General features: G+C 38.3%; 5 protein-coding genes across 5 annotated transcripts; 2 read left to right on the top strand and 3 right to left on the bottom strand.

Annotated features, from left to right (window-relative positions):
* Window positions 1-68: 68 nt before the first annotated feature.
* LOC108150449 (keratin-associated protein 19-2) lies at window positions 69-521 on the bottom strand. The gene is made up of 2 exons (XM_017278609.2): window positions 417-521; window positions 69-354 (listed from the first exon to the last, which is right to left on the bottom strand). Exons 1-2 carry the CDS (start codon window positions 426-428, stop codon window positions 133-135), a joined length of 234 nt encoding a protein of 77 aa, XP_017134098.1. The 5' UTR covers window positions 429-521; the 3' UTR covers window positions 69-132.
* A 694-nt stretch (window positions 522-1,215) lies between these two features.
* Window positions 1,216-2,496, top strand: LOC108150528 (39S ribosomal protein L4, mitochondrial). The gene is made up of 2 exons (XM_017278757.2): window positions 1,216-1,936; window positions 2,186-2,496. The coding sequence occupies exons 1-2, from the start codon at window positions 1,263-1,265 to the stop codon at window positions 2,403-2,405; spliced, it is 894 nt and encodes a 297-aa protein (XP_017134246.1). The 5' UTR covers window positions 1,216-1,262; the 3' UTR covers window positions 2,406-2,496.
* Window positions 2,497-2,772: 276 nt separating this feature from the next.
* On the bottom strand, window positions 2,773-3,757 carry LOC108150529 (NIF3-like protein 1). The gene has a single exon (XM_017278758.2). The coding sequence runs from the start codon at window positions 3,662-3,664 to the stop codon at window positions 2,795-2,797; it is 870 nt and encodes a 289-aa protein (XP_017134247.1). The 5' UTR covers window positions 3,665-3,757; the 3' UTR covers window positions 2,773-2,794.
* Window positions 3,758-6,314: 2,557 nt separating this feature from the next.
* On the top strand, window positions 6,315-19,461 carry LOC108150465 (NF-kappa-B inhibitor cactus). The gene is made up of 7 exons (XM_017278655.2): window positions 6,315-6,470; window positions 6,904-7,617; window positions 8,633-8,810; window positions 9,146-9,356; window positions 17,667-17,755; window positions 17,818-18,075; window positions 19,118-19,461. Exons 2-7 carry the CDS (start codon window positions 6,935-6,937, stop codon window positions 19,178-19,180), a joined length of 1,482 nt encoding a protein of 493 aa, XP_017134144.2. The 5' UTR covers window positions 6,315-6,470; window positions 6,904-6,934; the 3' UTR covers window positions 19,181-19,461.
* Window positions 19,453-21,949, bottom strand: LOC108150464 (cell division cycle protein 20 homolog). The gene is made up of 3 exons (XM_017278653.2): window positions 21,473-21,949; window positions 20,780-21,101; window positions 19,453-20,666 (listed from the first exon to the last, which is right to left on the bottom strand). The coding sequence occupies exons 1-3, from the start codon at window positions 21,782-21,784 to the stop codon at window positions 19,720-19,722; spliced, it is 1,581 nt and encodes a 526-aa protein (XP_017134142.1). The 5' UTR covers window positions 21,785-21,949; the 3' UTR covers window positions 19,453-19,719.
* Window positions 21,950-21,953: the final 4 nt, after the last annotated feature.

The raw sequence follows: 21,953 nt of genomic DNA, 5'->3' as shown, positions 1-21,953 counted from the left end.
CTGTATTAATTTTTATCACTCATATTGAATTTTTATTCTTTTTAAATCCGTTTTAAAAGCCGTTAATTTCTATTTATTTTAAATTGGTAAAAATTGTTTGGTTTTTTATTATTAGTCCAAACAATTAAATTATTAACCAAAAAGGTTACCTCCGCCAAAGCCACCGCCGAAACCACCGAAGATTTCCTGTTGCTGCTGTTGTCCATATCCGCCGAAACTGCTCTGCTGTTGCTGAAGTCCGGTACCAATTCCGTATCCAAATCCCCCGAAATTTTCTTGCTGTTGCTGCTGCTGTCCAAATCCAAACTGGGGTCGCGCCGATGCAATCGCAAACAGAACAAACAAACAGGCAATCTAAAGTCGTAATGGAGTTTAAATAAGTTTAAAAAGATTTATTAAAGTTGATCAGGACTTACCAAAAAATTCATTCTGGTACTGTTATTAGCTCGCAATTTCAAAATCCGACTATATGAATTATCTTTGAAGGTTTACTGGCAACTGAGCTCGTTTTCATCGGGTCTTGCTATTTATAGTATGTGTTTGCCCACTTAAAAGGTTTAGGGGTATTTTACCTGCGAATACAATTTCCAAGAAAATATCTATGAAAAGAAAATGTATTGCCATTTCTACCTAAGATTATTGATATGCAGAAAGGCAGGTATAAAAACGGATGTCTTAACTCAAAATACCTCGTTTTGAAAGAAAAGAAAATGTGAAGGTTGGTTACTTCATACTATTTAACACAAACACATTTTTTTTCTAAAGTACAGTACCAGTTGATTCAACTTTTATTTGATTATAAGCAGTACTTAATCGCTTATTGAAATCACAATGTCTATAATTAGTCAAGTATCGTTAAAAAATTGTATAATACAAATGAATCCAAAGATTTATTTATCTATAGAGGAGAACTCTTTAGGTTGGTCCATATGCTCAATTTTTTCAGCTTAACATATTCTTTTGGTCTTTTTTTTTTGAAATGCTAAAAATATAGAAAAATTGTTTGAAACAAAGCTTAAGTCAGATTTTTGATATGATAGTCGACCATTGTTATGAAAAAAAAAATGTTTTCTTCGTTTTTTTTTAAATTTAAAAAAAAAAAAACTGTTTAGTTTTAAAAATATTTTAAAGTTGTCCGTTATTTGGTATAACCCTTTCGCTTGAGGTCTTGAAGTGTTTTCACCACATTAGTTTTTTCCACCTTGAGTTTTGGTATTTCTCGAATTTCCAGATGCGTTCACACTGAAGCACGCTGCCGGAAAATGTTGCAAAATATTTTGAATAGATCTAGGCAGGTGCTATATCCCGTGGCCAGGACTTTCGGTCGGAGCAGCAACCAAGGTCAAGCAGTGTCGTCCGAATCCCCAGCTGTGGTGACCGCTCCTCTGACAACGAAATCCCCTCTGATTCTGCCCCAAGATTACACGGACTACGCACCGGTGAGCAGGAGCACGGCCCGGCAGGCGTGGATCGAGAATACGGATGCGGTGGCAGAGCGGAAGATCGGTCTGATTGAACTGCATCCGGATGTGTTTGCCGCCCAGCCACGGATGGACATCATCCAGGAGAATGTGGAGTGGCAGCGCAAGTATCGTTATGTAAGCATGGCGCACACGAAAACACGGGCGGAGGTGCGCGGCGGCGGTCGGAAGCCGTGGCCCCAAAAGGGAGGAGGACGTGCCCGTCACGGATCCCTCCGCTCGCCCATGCTCAAGGGCGGCGGCGTGGTCCACGGCCCCAGATCGCCCACCACCCACTTCTACATGCTGCCCTTCTTCAAGAGGGTTTTGGGACTGACTTCCACGTTGAGCGTTAAGCTGGCCCAGGATGATCTGCACATCGTCGAGAACGTGGACATACCCACCGGGGATGCCGAGTTCCTCAAGGATCTGATCGCCGAACGAAACTGGGGACCCTCTGTCTTGATTGTGGATGAGTGAGTATTGCGAAAGGGGGAATATAAAACTATATTAACAGATGGTACAAGTCCTTTTGTAATTTAACAGGTTCTTAAACTCTTAAATGTTGCTCAATAGCTTTTATATAAAACCTACCTAAGTACTGATGAGGAATATTGAACAGCTAATATTCAAATCTAATTTCAAAAACAAACAGCTCTATTTTATCATCTTTGACGATTAATTATGTTTAATAGCTTTATTCATATATTTTTCATCGTATCCAGAGACCACATGTTCCCCGCCAATATAAGCCAGGCCAGCGATGATCTGGGCTATGTCAACCTGATGCCATCCTTTGGCCTGAACGTGTATTCCATGCTAAAGCACGACACCCTGGTGCTGACGGTGGCGGCAGTGAAGCATTTAGAGCAGCGCCTCCTATACCAACTCCATCGCAACGATGCCGCCAGCAAGGGCGGAAAGTTCAAGCTGGATCAAGTTTAGAGGCTAAGAAAGTTAAATCCTTTAGTTTATTTGTAATCTTTACGGATGCCAGAAAATGCATTGTTAAACGATAAAAGAATTTTTTAGTTCACCTGATCTTTGTTAATAGTTTGCTTGTAAAAATAATTTATGGGTAAATATTAAAGGTTTTGTTTTTAGTGGGAATTTAAATTTATAAATGAGTGTGAGGCCTTGGAAATAGAAGAATTCACTGACGTATATTTAAAGTTGACAACCAACTGAACTTGGCATCTCTCCATAGATATAAAACGTAAATTTTCTATCTCAGTTCCGTTTATGATTGGTAATAAAAGATCAAAAAAGTTTGTGTAGGTTCCGTTCAGAGTCCCTTACAATTTTCGCTGTGTTTTTTAAAGAAATGCTTCAGTTTATTGTTTGTAGCAGTCAACAAAAATGCTTTCTTCCTTATTTAAGTCCCTTGCCACGGTGACTAAAGGATCCTTATCCGCATCAGCTACCAGGATCTCACAAGCTCCATTGAGGGATTCCTCCAGTTTAGGGGAGAAAACCTTGAGAAAACCCCTCTCAGAATTGCTGTGATTGCAGAGCAGCACGGTGGTATTATTGTGGGTGAAGTCCAGCAGTTCGTGGTGCGACATTTCACCGGTGATAATGAGATCCGCTTGAATGCCTTTTAGCAGGGATCCTCCAGAGCCGGCACAAATGCCCACGGATTGGATTAGGGTCTTGGGATGGTGATTCACAGCGAGAGCGATGTGCACGCTATTCTCGGTGTGCTTTTGCAGTGATTCCAGCAGCTGGTAGAGCTCCATTTTCGTCTCTATGTATCTGCCGGATCCTGTTCCCGGTGGAGCGTTCAGTTCCGGTTCCAGAGGACGAATACTGCCGATATCCACTGCCTGGGATAGCCAATCGTTGACGCCACCACAAGCTTTATCCCACGCCGTATGTGGAGAGTACAATGCTATATCGTTTGCCAAACAAGCGGCCACCACGCGTTCCTTCCAATGCGCCTGCGTAATCCTTGTCAGGGGCTTGAAAATTGGCGGATGATAGCTGATAATTAGCTGCACATCCTTCCCCAACGCCTCGCTCATCACCGGTTCGGTTAAATCATTGGTTAATAGTATTTTCTTTACTAATTTTTCGCGATGTGGTTCAATCAGGAGACCCACGTTGTCCCACTTCTCCGCCCACGAAATCGGGGCAAAGTTCTCCAGCTCCTTGACCACTGTCGCCAGTTTTTGACCATTATAAGTGCTCATCCTTCTTAGCATGCCTTGTCGTACTTTTATTTGTTAAATATTATAAATTGTTCCGAAAATATGAAGAACCTAATGCAACAATCTCTTATTTTGAAGTTTGGTCCTGCCAACCTAGTTTCAGTTGCTGTTACGTTTTGGCTCAATCCGTAACAGCTGTTATTTATTACGGGCTGACATCGTTACGTAGTTTGTTATGGCGCGGTTTTTAAAAGCAACCTAATATTCTTAAATAACTTTTTCTTTTCTTATTAAAAAGTTTAACATTCAACAAAAAAAGACTGCATACATTGCTGCAGTTCAAGATTTTACTTCGGTATTCGATAGGCAAAACAGTACATTTTAGAAATTCTTATGTTTTTTTTTTTTATTTTTTAATTAGACTCTCTAAGCTTAAGTATAAAAAATGTACAGGTCAAGTCACGGTCACAGCTGCTAAGGCTATCGCCTTTTCTATATACATATTTAGGAACACATACATTTTACCCTTATCATAATTTCTTAGAAAACGACATTTTTAAAATGTAAGATTTATTATGAGAAAAAACCAAAGTAAGCCACAAAGAAATTTCAAATGATTTATTGATAACAGTTTCAAAGAGTATATAAAGGCATGAATACATTTAATTTTCAATTATTCAGTTTTGTTTGTCCAATTAAGCAGGTTACATTACTTACTCGTAAGTTGCTATACCATTTACCTGATATTTACTTTTGTAAAGTATAAGACTGTAAAGAATGTGTCTTTTTGATAATGAGTAGGAAAATCGTGTTCTATTACTTAACAATTTGTGGTAAACAAACAAAACATTTAACTTACAAAAGCGTATGTAAGTCAAATCGGTCAGAGAATGTTTAACTTAGTTGAGCTACTAAATTCCGGCGGACTTTTGCAATATTAAATCCTTACTTTGTTTCACTTTTTGGCTTAAAATTTGCACAAGAATTTTAAATCTCTTATTTTTTTAATTTTTTTTTTTAAATTCAATTCTTTTAGGGAAATTATGTTAAATGCTTATCATTAAAAAGTTTTCTAGAAATCAAAATATCCAAATATACAGTTCCATGACTCGTATTGAAATGAATGAACGTATAAGCCCAAAAGTAAGACAATCATTTAATTTATTAGTCAGCACGATTCTAGTAAACTTATCAAATATTTGTTGTTAAAAAACATACAGTTTTAAATTCAGAAAAGTAAAATACATGGCTGACACTAAGTATCCATAAGGAACATAAAAGCTTTCTTACTTGAAACGTAAATTTTTAAGGTACCTTAAAGATATTTATTTTGCGATAAAAGAAAAAAATACCTTATGCATGACAAACACAGCAAACCTATGAAAAAGCTTAAGGGGAAACAAAAATTAGTGAAACATAAATAATGGGGAGTTCCCTTATATACATAGATCCCATGATGATTAAGACCTTAATATTTGTGACTTAATTTAAAAAAAAAAACTTTAAATGATTTTGCAAATTTAAAACGCGTGACAAACACAAAACTCGAGTAAATTTAATAGCGGTGATAACCTATACAGCAAGGTGCCAATCATTTTAAGAAAAGCATATTAATATTACCCAGAATGTATGTATGTACATAACTAAACTGTAAACTGTAAAACTTAAAAGCACTGAAAACCGCTGAGCTTGATTGAAATTTAACCAAAACCAAAATTTCGCTACACAATTATTCTAGGAAACGGTACTCCTAATCAGTACTAATTGGTAAAAACCTTTATATTTGGACTTTCCTTTTTTTAAAAAGCACATTTGCATGTACATGCGTATGCGTATTTTAAGATAACAACTGGAAAACAATTTTTAAAACCACTTGAAATTCCAAAAAAAAAAATTACAAGATTATTAAATTGCAATTTAAACCCCAAAACGAAATAATACGGACGAGCACAAAAATCTCCGTAAGTGCTAGGAATAAAACTAAACCGCAGATTCCAAATTCTTATTTTTTGGTTTCCTAAATGTATGTATTATTTGTTATAATTCTTGTGACCGTATTTATAAACTTTTATAAAAACCCTTTTATTTTTAAATACTTAAATTATATTTAATGATTTAGCACTAATGAAGTGTGATTAAATATTTAAAAAACCCAAGAGGTGGCGCCATGACAAATCAATCGCAAACACAAACTCAGTCGAGATGCTGTGTGATGCCATTGCCATGTGAAGAACCGAAAGATTGGGAAACCAGGTAGAAATACTCGAGAATACAGATTCCGATTTTAAATTCCAGAGAGTATCCTGCGCAGCTGAGGCGAAACCATTTCCGCTCGGTCACCTAAAAACGAGTGTTTTCCCGATGTTTGTTGGCCCCGTCGCCATACGCATTTTGCCCACAGAGCACTGAGCATCGCTCTGTAGAACTCACCGATCAGCAAGTAAAAGTACAAATATATTTAACGCTACTGTTGTTGCCTTTGTTGCTGCTTCTGTTGTTGTTGTGCGATTTGAACTTGGCGCTTAGCTGGAGGTCCGGCAACCCTGTTGCGGCTCTCTCTTGGAGCGCTCTTCCACACACTCACACATTTCCTCTCCAAACGAAACGGGAACTCACCCATACAGTTTGAAACTGGGGAGCTCCCATACAGCTCAACAATATTGTTTTGATACTATATAAAGACTATGTACTTATCGTTATAACTGGCTCCCCCGACGTCAATCTGAATCGCAACTTGAAAGAAACAAGACGTGCACGGCTACTATGCGAATTAAAGAATTACAAATCAACTTGAGTTAAATACAAAAAAAAAAACAACGTGTGTTGAAGCAAACTGTGCAAGGCAATATTAACCAGCAAGGTAGTGAGAAAATATTAAAAATATTGCCTTAATTTAAAACAAAGAACCTAAAAAAAGAAATAGAAATAAAAGGAAGCTGTGTGAAAAGAGAGATTAAAAAATCTCCTATGTGCGTGTGTGTTTGTGTGCGGGTGAAACAAACGTGAAAAGGCAATTGAATGTACATAAATCAAAATGGAAAACCAACATTAAACTGACCAGTGAAACCTTAATTTTTATGGTTCTGTGGCTACACTTGTAAATAAAATTATAAATTGCTTTAATCTAAAAAATTATTGCGTTTTCACATGTTCGCTTAAGTCTATATGTTTGTTTCACTCGCACTTGGAGCAGTTACGTGTGAGCGATTACTGTGTGTGTGTGAGAGAGACTGAGCTCAAAGCAAAGTTCAAAACGACAAATATATATGTACATAACATATATATATTTGCAGCCCAACTGAGAGAGTCCGGAAAAGCACGAAAATGTGGAGCCCAACAAAAGCAGAGGAGGCAGCAACAAAGGCAACAGCAACAAGTGACTGCAGCTGCAGCGCTGCCAGTGTTGAGCAGCGTGCCTCCCCAAACGCAGCTAACCCCTCACCTTCACTACCCCCTAGCGGTAAATTTGGCGGCAAAACACAAGATCAAACGGCCGCCATTAACGAGCAAAAGGAATTTGCCGTGCCAAACGAGACCAGTGATTCGGGATTCATTTCCGGCCCCCAATCCTCGCAGATCTTCAGCGAGGAGATAACCCCCGAGTCCGAAGAACAGCAGGATCCGGAGGATAAGGTTCAGAAGGATTCGGAACCCCAAAAGGCAGAAAACGTTATCCTCGATTCCGGCATTATCGACGAGGAGGACGATCAGGAAAAGGATAAGGAGGAGCACCAGGACACCAGCAGCGCCGATCCAATGCGACTCAAAAGCAGCGCGGACACAGGCATCCCACAATGGACAGTCGAAAGCAATTTGGCCGGTCGCGGCGAACAGCTCAACAATCTTGGCCTGAGCAGCAAGGTCCAATCCTCCACAGTAACAAACACAGCCACCACCAAGAATCCGAATCCCACGGGATCAGGAGCAACTTCATCCGCTCCTCCCAGCAGCATTAGCATCATGAACGCCTGGGAGCAGTTCTACCAGCAAAACGACGACGGCGACACGTAAGTACACATAACTTTTGAGGGAATTTAGTAGGAGAACTTTAGAACTTTAAATTTAAAAGAATTATATATTTATATTTCTCAACTTGCGGAAAATATTGAAAAATAGTTAAAAACTAACTAGATTTAGGGCTACGAGTGATGTCTTTGCTTTGCAATAAAATCCGTTTATATAAGTTAAAACTGCGACTTACTGAAACCTTTAATTTGGGAAATTTCAGGAGTATGATTTAAAGCCTATTAGCGATTGTTTATCTCATTTAAATTTCAAATGACAGTAATGAACCTTTTCGAATTACAATAATCTTAAAAACGTATGCTAATATACTTAGAAAAATGGATTTTTTATTTTTGCACTTGGGGCCAACCAAGCGTTTATATTTAGACAGTTATAAAAAGCAAACATGCTTTGAATAAACCACATCATGCAAATACACATTGAACAAGAATTGTTACTTAATGAAGTCCAGCTAATATACATAAATTAAGTTAATGACAACCTAAACAAGATAGACTTTAAGTAAAGTATGCATTTATTTAGGAGAAATTCACAACTGCTATAATGACTATACTTCCTTAAAATTGACTGCAATAGCACAGCCTTTGAATCATTGCTAAGTTTCTTTGAACTTATACGTGCTGTATTTCCGATGAGAATTTCAAAATTTCCCAAAATAACAAAGACACCGCGACACTGCACTGACCACCAAGTGAGCAAAGGGGAGAGTTTCGTGAATCATTCAAAGACCAATGTCAGAGGCGAGAAACGCGACTGACACATGTGTTTTAGTCAGGCTTCGGGGTTTTCCTGGTATGTGGGCAGGTACGGGAACAGGTTTTCGGGGCACCTCTTCTTTCTTCACCTTACTTTACCTTAAGTTAACTTACTTGGGTTTTTACGCCGCCACATGACCGGCGACAAGTGTGCAGGAAGGGAAGAAAGTGCGGGTGCAAAGAGGCAGGTAAATAAACTCACAAATTCATTATATATCTTTTGCTCTGGATCTTCTTTCAGACCTCTGCACCTGGCTTGTATTTCGGGATCCGTGGACGTGGTTGCCGCCTTAATTCGCATGGCCCCGCATCCGTGCCTGCTGAACATCCAGAACGATGTGGCCCAAACTCCCCTTCACCTGGCCGCCCTCACTGCCCAGCCGAATATTATGAGGATGCTGTTGCTGGCCGGAGCAGAGGTAATAATGAGCAGATCCCTAGTGGAAACCTAGAATAGTATTTAATGCAGCATTTTCCATAATCATATCCCTAAACTATTTCAGTTTGTTATTGACATTATAAATAAGGTAACCCATTCCAGTTATACTTTCAAGCTTATCCTAGCAGAGATTTTTGTTACAAATCTGAAGAGCTTGAAAATGATTTCTGCCTTTTGATAAGTTGATTTTGTATTACTCAGAGTGTAATCAAACGTTTTTTAAGCGAAAATTCATTCATGATTATGTACTAACCCCTATCAACTTTAAAATCTCATGAATCTAAATTATTACGTCATAATTACTCATTTTAATAGCCCACGGTCCGCGATCGCCATGGAAATACGGCTCTGCATCTTTCCTGTATCGCCGGGGAGAAACAGTGCGTCCGCGCCTTGACAGAGAAGTTCGGAGCCACGGAGATTCATGAGGCCCACCGACAATATGGACATCGTTCCAACGACAAGGCGGTTAGCTCCCTGAGCTACGCCCGTCTGCCCGCCGACTTGGAGATTCGCAACTATGATGGTAAGTTATTATTTTATTGCCTTTAAATTTATGTTAAATTTACATAAAATAAGATTTTACACATCTTATTATTTAAAGTTGGTACGTATTACTAACAACTCATTATTATTACTATTAAAAAACCGACTAAAGCTAAGTTACTTTTGGATGATCACAAATTATATCCACAAATTAATATATTTTGAGGAACTGTTTCCAAAACTTAAGGAATTTTAGCGTTCTGAAAGCTAAATGTGTTTTTATTAAATCGATTATTTTTGGCCCAGCATTTGAAGGCATTTATCATAAAGTATGAATCTGTGCCAAAAGTGTACACATTATTTAGCTCTACATATATCTGGTGTCCCGCCAACGGCTAGCCACAATGCGAGACATTGTCGTCTGCTATATAGAATGCATATATGTTATAGACGTATATATGGCTATAGGCTACATATATAGATGCCAAAAATACATTGGCCTCCCCGACACATTTCGCTTGAAATTTTCGCTCGTTAAATGGGTAAAGCAACAACCCTCCGTTCCTTTCCCATTTCCATTTGCGTTATTGATTAACCAAAATAAACGAAAAACGCAAAGAACATTTGCAAAGTTTCAGACGTCAGCAGAGTATAATAAAAACAATTTATACAAGGATAGGAAAAATGTTTATTTCTTTGTTGAATGGAGAATCAGAAAAACATTTACATAAGCGCTTTTTGAAATGGAAATTCAATTGGTGTGCTTCATGTTTCTCTATCAGCATTATTTCAAATGCATTATATCGATAAAACAATTTTAAATTAAATTTATTTTCCACGCGTAAAGGCAGGCGTGTCCCATCATTAACATTTGTTTCCTTATTTGATTTTACTCTGTATTCACGAACCAGAAATCGAATTATCGATTTGGAAGCCGTCCGTATGTAAGGATGGGTGGTACCCACACACATTGTATAACATGTGGGAATACTCAAGAAGGGTTCCAAATTTAAATGTTTATTAATAATTATACTTTTGTAGCACACTTAATGTTTGCAAAAATTTATGTTGCACAGCAGTTTTATTTTTACTTTTACTTATATCTAAAGATAAATCCAGAAAAAATAATAGGTTAACAAAATTTAATTTTACATTATACATCTAATATCTTCTAACCTAAAACATGAATTAAACAAGAAACATTTTAAAATTTAAACACTAGTAAATTAAATTAAATTAATTTTGAATTTAACTGAAAGTAAAAGTTTGGAATTACCTCTCGGACTCTAAAAATAAAGGTTAATAAACTTGTCAGAAAGAATTGCAAAATCAAAGTTTTTTGCTTTTAACCTTTCGCTTGTTTAATCGATTTCTATTGGCCTTTTTGCCCCTACGTTTTTTTTTTTTGCTATGTACCATACAACCTTGCTAAAAATAAAGTCCGAACTCGTGAGTGGCAAACATTTGGTGAACAAACATTTTTTTTCCCCGTCGGCCAACTTTAAGCAGTGCCAACCGGTTTGAAGCTCCACAAAACAGCTGCTCCGCATATTGTGGATATATGTATATGTATATGCTATATATAACCTGCTCAGATACGGCATATAATGTTTTTTGGCTAGCCAAAAGCAACAGCGCAGACATTTCCGACAGAAACTATTAAAAACCAACAAAGCAAAAAGAAACGCGACGGTCAGACGCTTGTGAATATTTCGCCTGTTTGAAATTTCTGGGTTTTCCCCACTGCCACAGCATTAAATTCGAAAGCAATTCAAAACATTCGAGGCGGGTCTTCGGGGGCAGTTTTGTGAATACAAGGCAGATTACTAAGTAAACACAAGGCCCGATCTACTCCAGCCCCGACGTCAGCTTCTCTGGGTGTAAACTCACCCTCAGAATGTTCCAGTTTCCGTCGGAAAGATCGTTTGTTCTTACAGTTTTGATTTTAGAAAATCCTCCTTAGGGAATGTAGGCTTTTGAGCCATTGCAAAGAGCTGTATTTCTATAATTGGGTAAACAGTGAGAAATAAATCGCTTAATATAAAGTCATACCATTCCCAATTTAAAATTCTATTCTAAATTATATGAAATGCTACATTTAAAGGTATTTCAGCGAGAAAAAGTGGGCTATAAATAGGCCACATTTTCAGTTTTGGCCTAGAGCCAAGAAAGAGCAGACTTTAAAAGAATGTAGCAAAAGAAAAACAAATAATACCAAGAGAATAATGATAACATTAGGCCGATTATAGACGGAGACAAAAACGGAAATTGGGAAAGGTTCGTTATCAACGGCACAAAGGTGGTAACTAGCCACCTCCAAAAAATATTTCTGTACGTTCTGGAAATCCCCACAATAGTAATTATAGCCAAATGCTAAGGGGGCGACCGTCCGCCTGTAACTTGGTCGTAATCCATTTTTGGGCCTCATTAACGCGACCGGCACGCAACTAAGAAATGGATTGTGATTATATAAATAAACGCACGCAAGGCTTTTGAGGACCGGCTCTATAAATAGTTTAGGATTTCTTTCTCTAGTTCAGTTCGTTTAACAACATGGCTTGCTTTGTTTTCTGGAAAACTAAGAATGCCAGAAATTCCCACTGCTGATAATAAACACCACAAATCGATTATTTGTGATTCGGTTATCTGTGAAAATAAACCATTGTCGGGATAGGACTGTGACGTTTTGGGGCCCATCAAGTCGGGTTTTATGAGTTTCCAGGAACGACTACTGTGGATTCTACGTTTTCTCCAATAAATAATAGAGAAAATTCCCCAAGGGTATGGGGAAGACAGAAAAACGTATGGTCTTATCGGTCTGTTGGTGAGCAACAACCAAATGTCGGTTAAACCAAACGGGGGAATTTCAGAACCACACATTTGTCGTCCATGTGTGGCTTTTGGTAATAATGCATATATCTTTATTTAAACGAAGAACCAATGAAATCTGTGGCCTGGCAACTAAAATTACAATTGAGAGCATTCACTCCAGTACTTCCCCGGCTGATAAGCTGGAAAAAAAAAAAAAAAAAAAAAACAAATCAGATATGTCCAGCGGTGTTCGATCGTCAGCAGACATTGGTAACTAAATCGTGCGTTATCAGTTGAGGAAAACCCCATAGGTGGTCGTTTACTGTGCGATTATACGACTCTCTCCACATTCAGCTATTTGCGCTGTGGAACGTCCTCGGCCCCTTTCGCATTAAAAAAGATAACTGGCTATTATCAGTGTGCAGGTTTTACCCCTAGAATATTACACTATTTACTGGATCTTAACCATGTGTGTTGTAAAGGTCTCGTGTTCTAATAAACTCAAAGGCGTAGAAACCCGCGGCTAAACCATGAGTTGACAAAACTTCTGGAATTGCCACATTATAAACAGCTATATGATAAATGGAAAGAAATAGTGCACAATTAACGTGACTGCTTATTTATAAACTAATATGTAAAGAAAATGTAGAACTAGATCTACAAAATTGGTCAAGTTTACTAAGACTTACACCATCGAAAACCCGCTTTAGAAATTAATTAAGTGTTCATTATTTATTGACGTTCTCAAATCTACGACATTCTGGAATCTGTCGACTATCAATGAGTTTTACATCAATGCATATAGTACCCATAAACAACAACAAATTAGTCATGAAACGAGAGACACAAGGTTAAATCTGGACTCTCCCGTTTTTGCAGCTGTCTCGAACCAGTCGAGTGGCGGGGCTATGATATACCCGGTTAAAAGATCTCATTTCTCACTCCCCTTAATTCGCTGGCTCATTTCCTTATTAAAATCCAAATTAATCAGCTTAGCATTTGGGTGAACGGAGCTTGGTATTTCCACGGTCCAAGAGTTTATTCACTTTAATGGACAACGGACAAGGCTAGATCATTTTTAAAACCAAAACATTTACTTCCGTTTGATTTTGATACTTTTGCTTATCTGGGAGTTTTAAAGAATCACATTTGACAGTCTTGCTTCCGAGCTTGCTGACTTTAAGATCTAAAAGTTAACTTACTTTAACGGACAGCGGAAATATGTATTTCATTTTATTTTTGTATTGATTATTTGTTTATATTGGATTTGAATTGACAAACAGTACTTAAAATCTTTTAGATCTAAAATCTTTAAAGATGAGCTAACGCTATACTTCCTCTTTCTAAAAAGGTAAACAAATCCTCAATGAGTAACATTAGTGAGTAGCGCCGTAGGAATAATACCAAACACTTACAATGAGCTCATGCTAATTGCAAATAATAAAAACAAAGTGACGGAAGTAAAGTATCGCAATGAATAATACCTGACGTTGGAGGAAAATCCTAGCTTTAACTGAGTTGAAAAACAGAAAAACCTAAAGCTGATCTTCTTCCAACAATTGTGACCCCTTTTGGGATTTTCCCCAAAATTCCGTTTGCGCCTTTATTGCTGCGTTGTGTTAGCTTTTTCACTTATTTCTTTATTGAATTATTATTTTTTCATTTTTTGTGCAGTCCCACACGTGGCTGACGATCCCCACAGCCGATTTTGGTCGAGTCGGGTGTTATTTGCATTTCGCATTCATCGCTCGAAAGAAAGTCAACAAGGCGAATCCACTGACATAACGATCGAGCGATATATAGTGGATATAGTGGCAGGGGGTGAGCATGGGAGAGCAAACTGAGCCCGAGTTGCTTTCAAAACACTTTCATTGCCAAGTCAGTTGTCGTCGTCGTCATGGCTTGGAAAATCCATGGCTTTAATTGTGCTAAATTTTGCTGTTTGTTTTCGCTTCATTTGGCGGCGGGCTGCAGCTCGCTATCTGGGTTTTTCAATTTACTTTAGCTAATTTCCACATTGGGAAAGTTCGAACATAGATACTTTTATGTATGTAGATAAATTGCCCAACGGCGCCCAGAAGACTTGGGGTAAACAATTTTTAATTTGATATTGTCTTTTCTCCCTACTTTTGGCTGTTTATATATTTATTTTGGTATATTTACCTGTCGTATTTGGACAGTTGGCTTTCATTTCTTAGGCCATGTCTTGTGGGTCTTGTGGGTTTCTGGCCAGGTAATTCCCCTAATGGCCTGGTAACTTCTTTTGGCACGCGTTTGTGTGGAAAACTCGAAACAGCTTTTAGATATTTCCCACTCCAACAAATGTTACAAATACTTGTGTGTTGCGTGTAAAGAAATTTCGTAATTGTATAATTATGAATCAATGACCCAAAGTGAAGGACAAATAAAGCTGGCGAACCGGGGAATACAAGAAATAAATATTTGAAACAAAAAACCAAAAGTTATAAGCGAAAAACCCGTTGTAGAAATACCAAAACGCTGCGCCAACAATAAACACAATTAATTAAAATTAAGCGAAGACAGCGTTGCGTTTAATATTTGCGCTGTCAATAAATTTATGAACTTTGCGACTTCGGGTGACTTGTGGAGTACTCTTAACTGCGCCGTTGGGTTTTTCTCATAAGGTCGTTGTCGATATCGTTGACTTTTTTCGCCGCCTGTGTAAATAGTAACAACATCATATCATACAGCTTAATGGGTGTGGGCTGTTGGGGCTGTATAGGGGTATCGAGGTTGGAGGAGCGATCGGATCAAGTGGGCGGTGGTGCCATTTGTGAAAGTGTTAAGGTTGTCAAGTGCCAGGCAATCAGAATTTCCCATATTGCGCAGTTCTAAACGATTTCATAACGGTCATTAATTGCTAAAACATGAATCCGATTAAAGTAATACCTGCTAAAAAAAAAATACTTTCTAAAAATGGTAATAGAAATATGACATTATTTTCGAAAAACAGGTATTTACTACAATGAATTAAAATTCTGATAAATTTTAATTATTCTTTGTATTAATTTGTATAAAGTTTTATATTATTCGGATAAAAATGTTGAAAAGTAGTGAAAAATTTTTGTTTCTATGTCGAAAAGTATGCAAATTCTTGGTTCTACTATCTGTACCTTACCTATATGCTTATGCTGTTTACTTGTTTTTGAACGTGCCTTTTTAAATCGTGACATCAAGTTCAAATTTATTCATAAGGCGATAACATTATTGCGAATTTCTGGTTCGCAAAGTTAAACATTCACAGTCATTTACTTACTTTTATATGCCTTAATAAAAAGCTTCAGAAATGACTACAAATATTTGTGACAATTGAACCCATTAAAATATCAATTGCTGGTATAAATTAAAACAAAAACGTTCAGATTTAAACCTTTTTCGATCGTTTAAAACGCTCTGAAGTCAGAAATACATATCTAATTATTAAGCAATCACTGTATTTTTTCTGGTCTAACTGCTTTTTGGAGAAATATCTTCGACTCAGACTTGCTGGCTAAGGCAACGGATTAAAATCGGGGGGATCTTGTGACGCAGCCCTCTGTCCAGCGATGGGGGAATTCCCAAAAGCAAAACAAAGTTTGAAACAAACTTTTCTGTTTCATATTTCATGTTTTATACTGCCCATTCGTCTATTAATATCGAATATCGTTGAGTATGGGTCTTTAATCGTATGCTAACGATTGGCACGTTGCTGTGCTGAAAAGGCAACAACAATAAGTATTGTCTTTTACTAGCTCATCGGCTTCTCTTTTAGTTAGTCGAGCTTAAAAAACTCCATGTTGTCATCGTTTATTTTTAAAGCTTGTGACACAATTGTTGCTTTTGTAAGCTCCCAAAAAACAAAAAAAAAAGTGGACTGCGTAAATCTGCTGCCGACTTTCTTAAGCCGCTTTCTTTTGCAAAAATAGAGCTGGGATTTTCAAATCTCGTGCGTACTTGCTTGCAAAGATTAAAATTTGCAGAATAATCTTAGCCGTAATTTATTGTTTTTTCAGAGGGTAATTCTAAGGTTATCTTTAATGATTCTAATGACTCATAGATGGAATTTTTGCGGTATTACCACAGATAGTTCTGGGACTAAGGAAAACAACAGTTTCTTAGCGGAAATATCTTTCTGACCATGTAAATGTGTGTGATTTATGTAAATGTGCCAACTGTTTGTGTGTGAAAGTCAATCAACAGCACGTGTAGCCAGCCGCAAAAAACTAAAAAAAAAACTGGGAAAAAATATGGCAAAAACAGTAACAACAACGACTACGTCAACTAATCATAAAGCTATAAAAGCGAAGGCATGAAATACAAAAACAAACAGAAACTAAACAATCCACCTTTGTTTTTAGTTTTTTTAGTTTAGTTTCTTAGCCATACGATCTGTATGCGAGCATCGACTCGATCTGAAAAGTCGAGAATTGATTGAGAAAGAATCTGAAGAAGCAATGAAGAAGAAATAAGATGATAAAGATCTTTAAATCGCATTTTGTTTATTGCATTATCTTGTTTATATTTATTTAATTAATAGTGTTTGATTTTTGGTTAAACATATTTATAAAAACTACTTTAGTCTAAACTCTAGAAAAACAATTTCGATTTACATATGTATATCACTTTTCTTTTATAGACATTTAAAAAAAAAGCAGAAACAATTGCAAAAAAAATGAGATAAAAACTGAAACATGACCAGAATTCTCTGGTTTCTTTTCTGAAATGTCAGTTGAATTATTGCAAATTGTGTTATTATTATTTTAGACACTTGTGTTCGTGTGACCATATATCAGACTTCTATATGCTTAAACCAATTTGAACTTGAGCAAACTTGTTGCCGAGGCAGAAACCCAAAAGCCAACTTTGTATTTGGTTTGTTAACTTAACTTAACGCCAACTGTTTGACTTTTATTTTATTTTATTGTATTTTTTTCCCGCTTACCTCGTCACTCGCCTTTGTTGTTGTTGGTCGTTGGTGTGTTATTGCTGCTGTTTTATTGTGGGAATTTCTTGGGTTTTTCAACGCACACCAGTGCCGGCGATCGGGCACACAGATACTGGCATGCGAAGTCAACGGGTTGTCATATTGTCTTATAAGGCAAAAGCCTCCGCTTGGCACCCAGCCCCCCTGAAGCCACCTCTTTTGCCCTCCAACTGGTCATTGTCGTAATCAAAGCTTTTTTTTTTGGTTTGTATTATAAAACGCTACTTGTTTTACAGCGGAAAGCGATCGTAGCAGCTTTTTTCACTGGCGAAAAGCTTTCGGGCAAGGGATTGGTTTTCATTCATAAACTAAGCTTTTTCGATCCACAGTGGTGGGAAAGTATTATACAAATTTAACAAATTTATTGATGGTGTCATATTTTAAACACGTTTATTAATGATGATTAACTGCCGCGTCATTCTTGGTCATTAACATGATGGGCATCAATGAGCACAAGCGTGATCACCTTGCGGTATTTCTCATTACTAACAAATTATTTAGTTTTCGAAAATAATTCAGTTTATTAACCAACTTATTTTACTTTTTCAATTCCAGGAGAGCGCTGTGTACATTTGGCTGCAGAGGCGGGACACATCGATATCTTACGTATTTTGGTATCCCATGGAGCCGACATAAACGCTAGGGTAAGTTTAAAAATGTAATGCAAGTACCCAAGTATCCAAACTAATTATTGTTGCTTTAATAGGAGGGCAAATCGGGTCGCACACCGCTGCACATTGCGATCGAGGGCTGCAACGAGGATCTGGCCAACTTCCTGCTCGATGAGTGCGAGAAGCTCAACCTGGAGACAGCCACCTTTGCCGGATTAACGGCCTACCAGTTTGCGTGCATCATGAACAAATCGCGCATGCAGAACATCCTGGAGAAGCGCGGAGCTGAGACCATAACGCCACCGGACAGTGATTACGATAGTAGCGATATCGAAGATCTAGACGATACGAAGGTGAGCGTCACTGCTTAAGAAAATGTACCAAGAAAAGATCGTAGAGATCGTAGAACGTAAGATACAATTTGAAATGGGCCACCACCAGCTTCCAAAATGTTCAAAAACTAAATAAGAATATGAAGTCCCAAACTGAACTGGTATTCAGTTGGAAAAAATTGTTACACTTGAGCAATGAACTATTGTAACTCTAATGTATTGTTAACCAAAAACAAAAAAAAAACAAAAAAACAAAAGAAAAGAAAAAGAAAGCAAACAGCAGAAGAGCAGCAAGTAAAGTTAATATCGGCACTTGATCTATAACAAGGGATCTATGTTTTAGTAGAACCCATTTAAAACCAATTGAACCAAGAAAGTAAAGCTAGTGCACGAACGTCTTTACGAACAAACCATAGATAAAAACAATATTGTCGGGACAAAAATTTACCTTTTTTTCTATATATTCTTTAGGGAAATGCACTGTACCAATTTATAATATATTAAGCTGTCCAATGTAAAACTCTCGATGTTTTGCTATTTCTCTCCACCTACATCTATGTACTTGTATGCCTGTGACTGTACGTTTGTAATTTTTGTATGTGCGTGCGCGTGTATCTGTATTAACTAACTAATCTAATAATATTAAAAAAGGAATCATGAATCGTAGTACTAAGTTAGCTAAATCTAATTGATGTTTTCATGTTCTGACTGAATGAAATGATGTTGCAAAATAAATATTTTACTTTACAAAAAATGTACAAAAAAAATTCAAGCTGTAAAACGAGGGGTATTCACTAGCCCTGATAAAGTGTTATTTAACTATAACTTTATCATTCCTAGTCAAATTCCTACATACATTTTTAAATTCGATGTGTATGGATCTTAAAGGTTAGTAATTCTTTTTAGATTTGACACTTTTTTACTTTTATTCTTGAGTTGTTCTTGTTATGTTGTTTGCTTATTTTGTCGCTCTTTGTGGTTTTTGTTAAACATTTTGCCTAACAATGATTTGTTGATGTTTATTTAACATGCTTTATTTGTGATCGCCTTCCTGTACTTGCAGATGTTTGGTGATCCGCGTTATTTTGTCAGCTACAACGGTGGTAATCCGATGACGGTTGCCTGAATGCGCCTTCCAATCTGTACATACGACTTAGACTAAACACATAAATGCCTATGATTAACACAAACCGAATTCCCTGATCTGGCTTGACTGCTGTTCCCGAACGCACGCCTTTCCTGCCCAGAAATGTATGCAATATTCCTTGACACACGTTCACAAAAAGCATCTAGTGAGATATGGAACCTATGTACTTACTATCCCGGCCAATGGCAGACCGAAACGAATTGAATTGCTTGTGTTAACGATAGTATTTAAAACGAAATAAAGCATACAAGGATGCAGAACGTCAAGCATTTTATTCATACGCACACAAACTTAACTCTAAGAAATAAAAGTAAATGACAAAATTTAATTATTCATATATCGTCGGTGGGGCTTACACATTAAAAGATTTATCCATAATTACAAAAATACGAAACATGAGACGGGAACTAATAAATTGGCAATGCTTCTAAAAAATAATTGTCTAAACTGGAAAAAATCTCCACTATTCAACCATGAATTATTTGTAGGCTAAGTTTCAAATGCGGTAAATAATCCTACTAGCGAATGCTCTGGCGGAACACGCTCTGCTTGGCCTTGCTATTGGAAACCGCTTTCTTTTCCGCCAAGGGATCGGGAGCAAAGCAGTTCCACAGGCGCAAGGTTTCGTCGGCTCCAGCGCTGATTACAGTGCTGCCATCCGGGGACATGGCCATCTGCAGGACACGCGATGTGTGTCCAGTCAAATCGGCTTGCTTCACCATCGTCGGATACTTCCAAATAGTCAGTTGATTGTTGGCAAATCCATGGGCAGATATCAACTCCTTGTAGTGGCGTGAGAACAGAAGCGAACAGACTTGCGACTTGGAGTCCACTGATTTCATCAGGGTGCCATTGTTAACGTTCCAGAACTTAATGCATCGATCGGCGGTGCCGCCACCAGAGGCTAAAGTACTCGGCTGCCAGGGACACCAGGCCAAAGCTCGCACCGCAGCCTGATGATCGTTGAATTTGTGCAGAGGGTCGCTGGCAGTTCCCACGCCACTGCTAGATGCAGACCACACATTGACCAGATTGTCATTGCCTCCGCTGGCCAGGTACTTGAAGTCCGTTGACCACTTCAGGCCACAAACCTCCTGCGTGTGTCCGGCCAAGGACGAAAGCTTGTGCTCCCGCGAACGCACATCGTGGTGAACGATGGTGCCATCGCGACTGCCGGAGGAAACCAGGAACGAGTTCCAGGCCAGGGATCCCACTCGGGCACTGTGTCCATCCATCACACGCAAACGCTTCACCTTAGAGCAGTCCCACAGTTCCACAGCCCCAGTGTTGTTACCAATGGCTAGAATTTGTCCCTCTTGGATCCACGACAGAGATCCTGCGTAGTCGCCCTCCTCGAATTCCGTAAGTTGCTCGATATTTCCACTTTGGGCGTTCCACAAATAGACACAGCTACCCAGAGCCACGGCCACGATGTTGTCGCCACTCCAATCCATCAGGTTAAGGTCTGAAAATATAAATAAATGCGAGTATATAGTAATTAACCAAAATATTCAAATTTAAAGCAATGACATTAACGATCATTACAAAATAGAGATTAATAAATTACTAAGAACGTACAGTAATCGTTGATGAAATCAGGTGCATCCAGAATTCTCTCGGAAGTGGTGGGTATATAGCGTGATCCACTCTTTGTGGAAATGGGCGTCTTTATGGAGTACACAACTTTTAGTGGGTTGTTGTGCGTTTCCGGAGCAGCTGGAGCCTTGTTCTGGTAGCACAAAATGCGGCCACCTTTGGAATTGCCAACCTGGGCCACCTCGGAGAGTAGTTTCTGCCGCTCTCCCTTGTGAGCCGAAGCCTGGACATTGCTCTCGTTGTTGTTGCTAGTGGTGGCCTTCTCGTTCTCCTCATCAGACTTGTCGCCAGAGTCCTTGGTAACCTAAAAACAAATTGGAGAAACTATTTATAATAGAATGGAACTCTTATAAAACATAGAAATACTCTTTTATAACGAACTACCAAGAAACCACTATATCGTGGAGCAGAAGTTTGATACGAACTATAGGATGCCAAGTTTAAACAAAAAGACCTACAACAAAGAATGTGACTCTTTTTTTATTAACTTGGGGGGTTCTAGTTTAGTACAAATTTGTGAAAATGATTTAAAATAGTGGTATAAAAACCCATATAAACCGTAGACAACTCTTTTTTACAACGAAGTACCAAGTTCTAAATTGTTCCACTTTATCGTTGATTGGAAGGTTTATACGGGAAAAACCTACAACAGTTGAGGACCAGTATAATCCTTACCAGAAAGTGTGCCAGCTCGAAGTTGGTGGCCGCCCGATTCGGGATGAAACGATCACCGCCTCCGGGCGTCTTTGTGGGCGTGACTGTGGACTTTTTGGCCTTGCCCTCGCTGTTCTTTCCCGGAGTCTTTGTTGGCGCCTGGACGCCCGAGAAACTGGTGTTATACGAGACGGACAGCACGGATCTGGTGGTACTGGCGCTTCCATTAAGAGACGCCTCCAGCTTCTTTTTCCAACGCGGTGCAGGTCCGCGCGTCTCTCCGTCCATGATCAAGGCATTTTGCAAATCGCTCACGAAATTAAACTGCGACATGCTTTTCCGCTGTTTTCGGGGGTCAGAAAGTTTATTTAATTGTTACACAGTTGTCTGGTAATTGCACGTCAGTTGTTTAAAGTTCATAGATCACTTAGATCCGATCTGGAATTTTTTCTTCCTTGGAAGATGCAATATAATGGCGGTTCGATTCGGAAATGCAGTGTGG

This window comes from Drosophila elegans, unplaced genomic scaffold (genome assembly GCF_018152505.1).
Source record: "Drosophila elegans isolate 14027-0461.03 unplaced genomic scaffold, ASM1815250v1 contig_814, whole genome shotgun sequence".
Classification (NCBI taxonomy): Eukaryota; Metazoa; Arthropoda; class Insecta; order Diptera; family Drosophilidae; genus Drosophila; species Drosophila elegans.
The sequence above is the reverse complement of the archived record's forward strand: the minus strand, read 5'-3'. Positions and strand labels throughout refer to the sequence as shown.

Excerpts from the sequence above, each read along its gene's own strand:
- LOC108150528 (XM_017278757.2), top strand. The coding sequence starts at position 1,263 with ATGTTGCAAAATATTTTGAATAGATCTAGGCAGGTGCTATATCCCGTG. Across the intron at positions 1,937-2,185 it reads TCTGTCTTGATTGTGGATGA|AGACCACATGTTCCCCGCCA; the intron begins GTGAGTATTGCG and ends CATCGTATCCAG.
- LOC108150529 (XM_017278758.2), bottom strand. The coding sequence starts at position 3,664 with ATGCTAAGAAGGATGAGCACTTATAATGGTCAAAAACTGGCGACAGTG.
- LOC108150465 (XM_017278655.2), top strand. The coding sequence starts at position 6,935 with ATGTGGAGCCCAACAAAAGCAGAGGAGGCAGCAACAAAGGCAACAGCA. Across the intron at positions 7,618-8,632 it reads CAAAACGACGACGGCGACAC|ACCTCTGCACCTGGCTTGTA; the intron begins GTAAGTACACAT and ends ATCTTCTTTCAG. Across the intron at positions 8,811-9,145 it reads TGTTGCTGGCCGGAGCAGAG|CCCACGGTCCGCGATCGCCA; the intron begins GTAATAATGAGC and ends TCATTTTAATAG.
- LOC108150464 (XM_017278653.2), bottom strand. The coding sequence starts at position 21,784 with ATGTCGCAGTTTAATTTCGTGAGCGATTTGCAAAATGCCTTGATCATG. Across the intron at positions 21,102-21,472 it reads TCGAGCTGGCACACTTTCTG|GTTACCAAGGACTCTGGCGA; the intron begins GTAAGGATTATA and ends ATTTGTTTTTAG. Across the intron at positions 20,667-20,779 it reads TGATTTCATCAACGATTACT|ACCTTAACCTGATGGATTGG; the intron begins GTACGTTCTTAG and ends TTATATTTTCAG.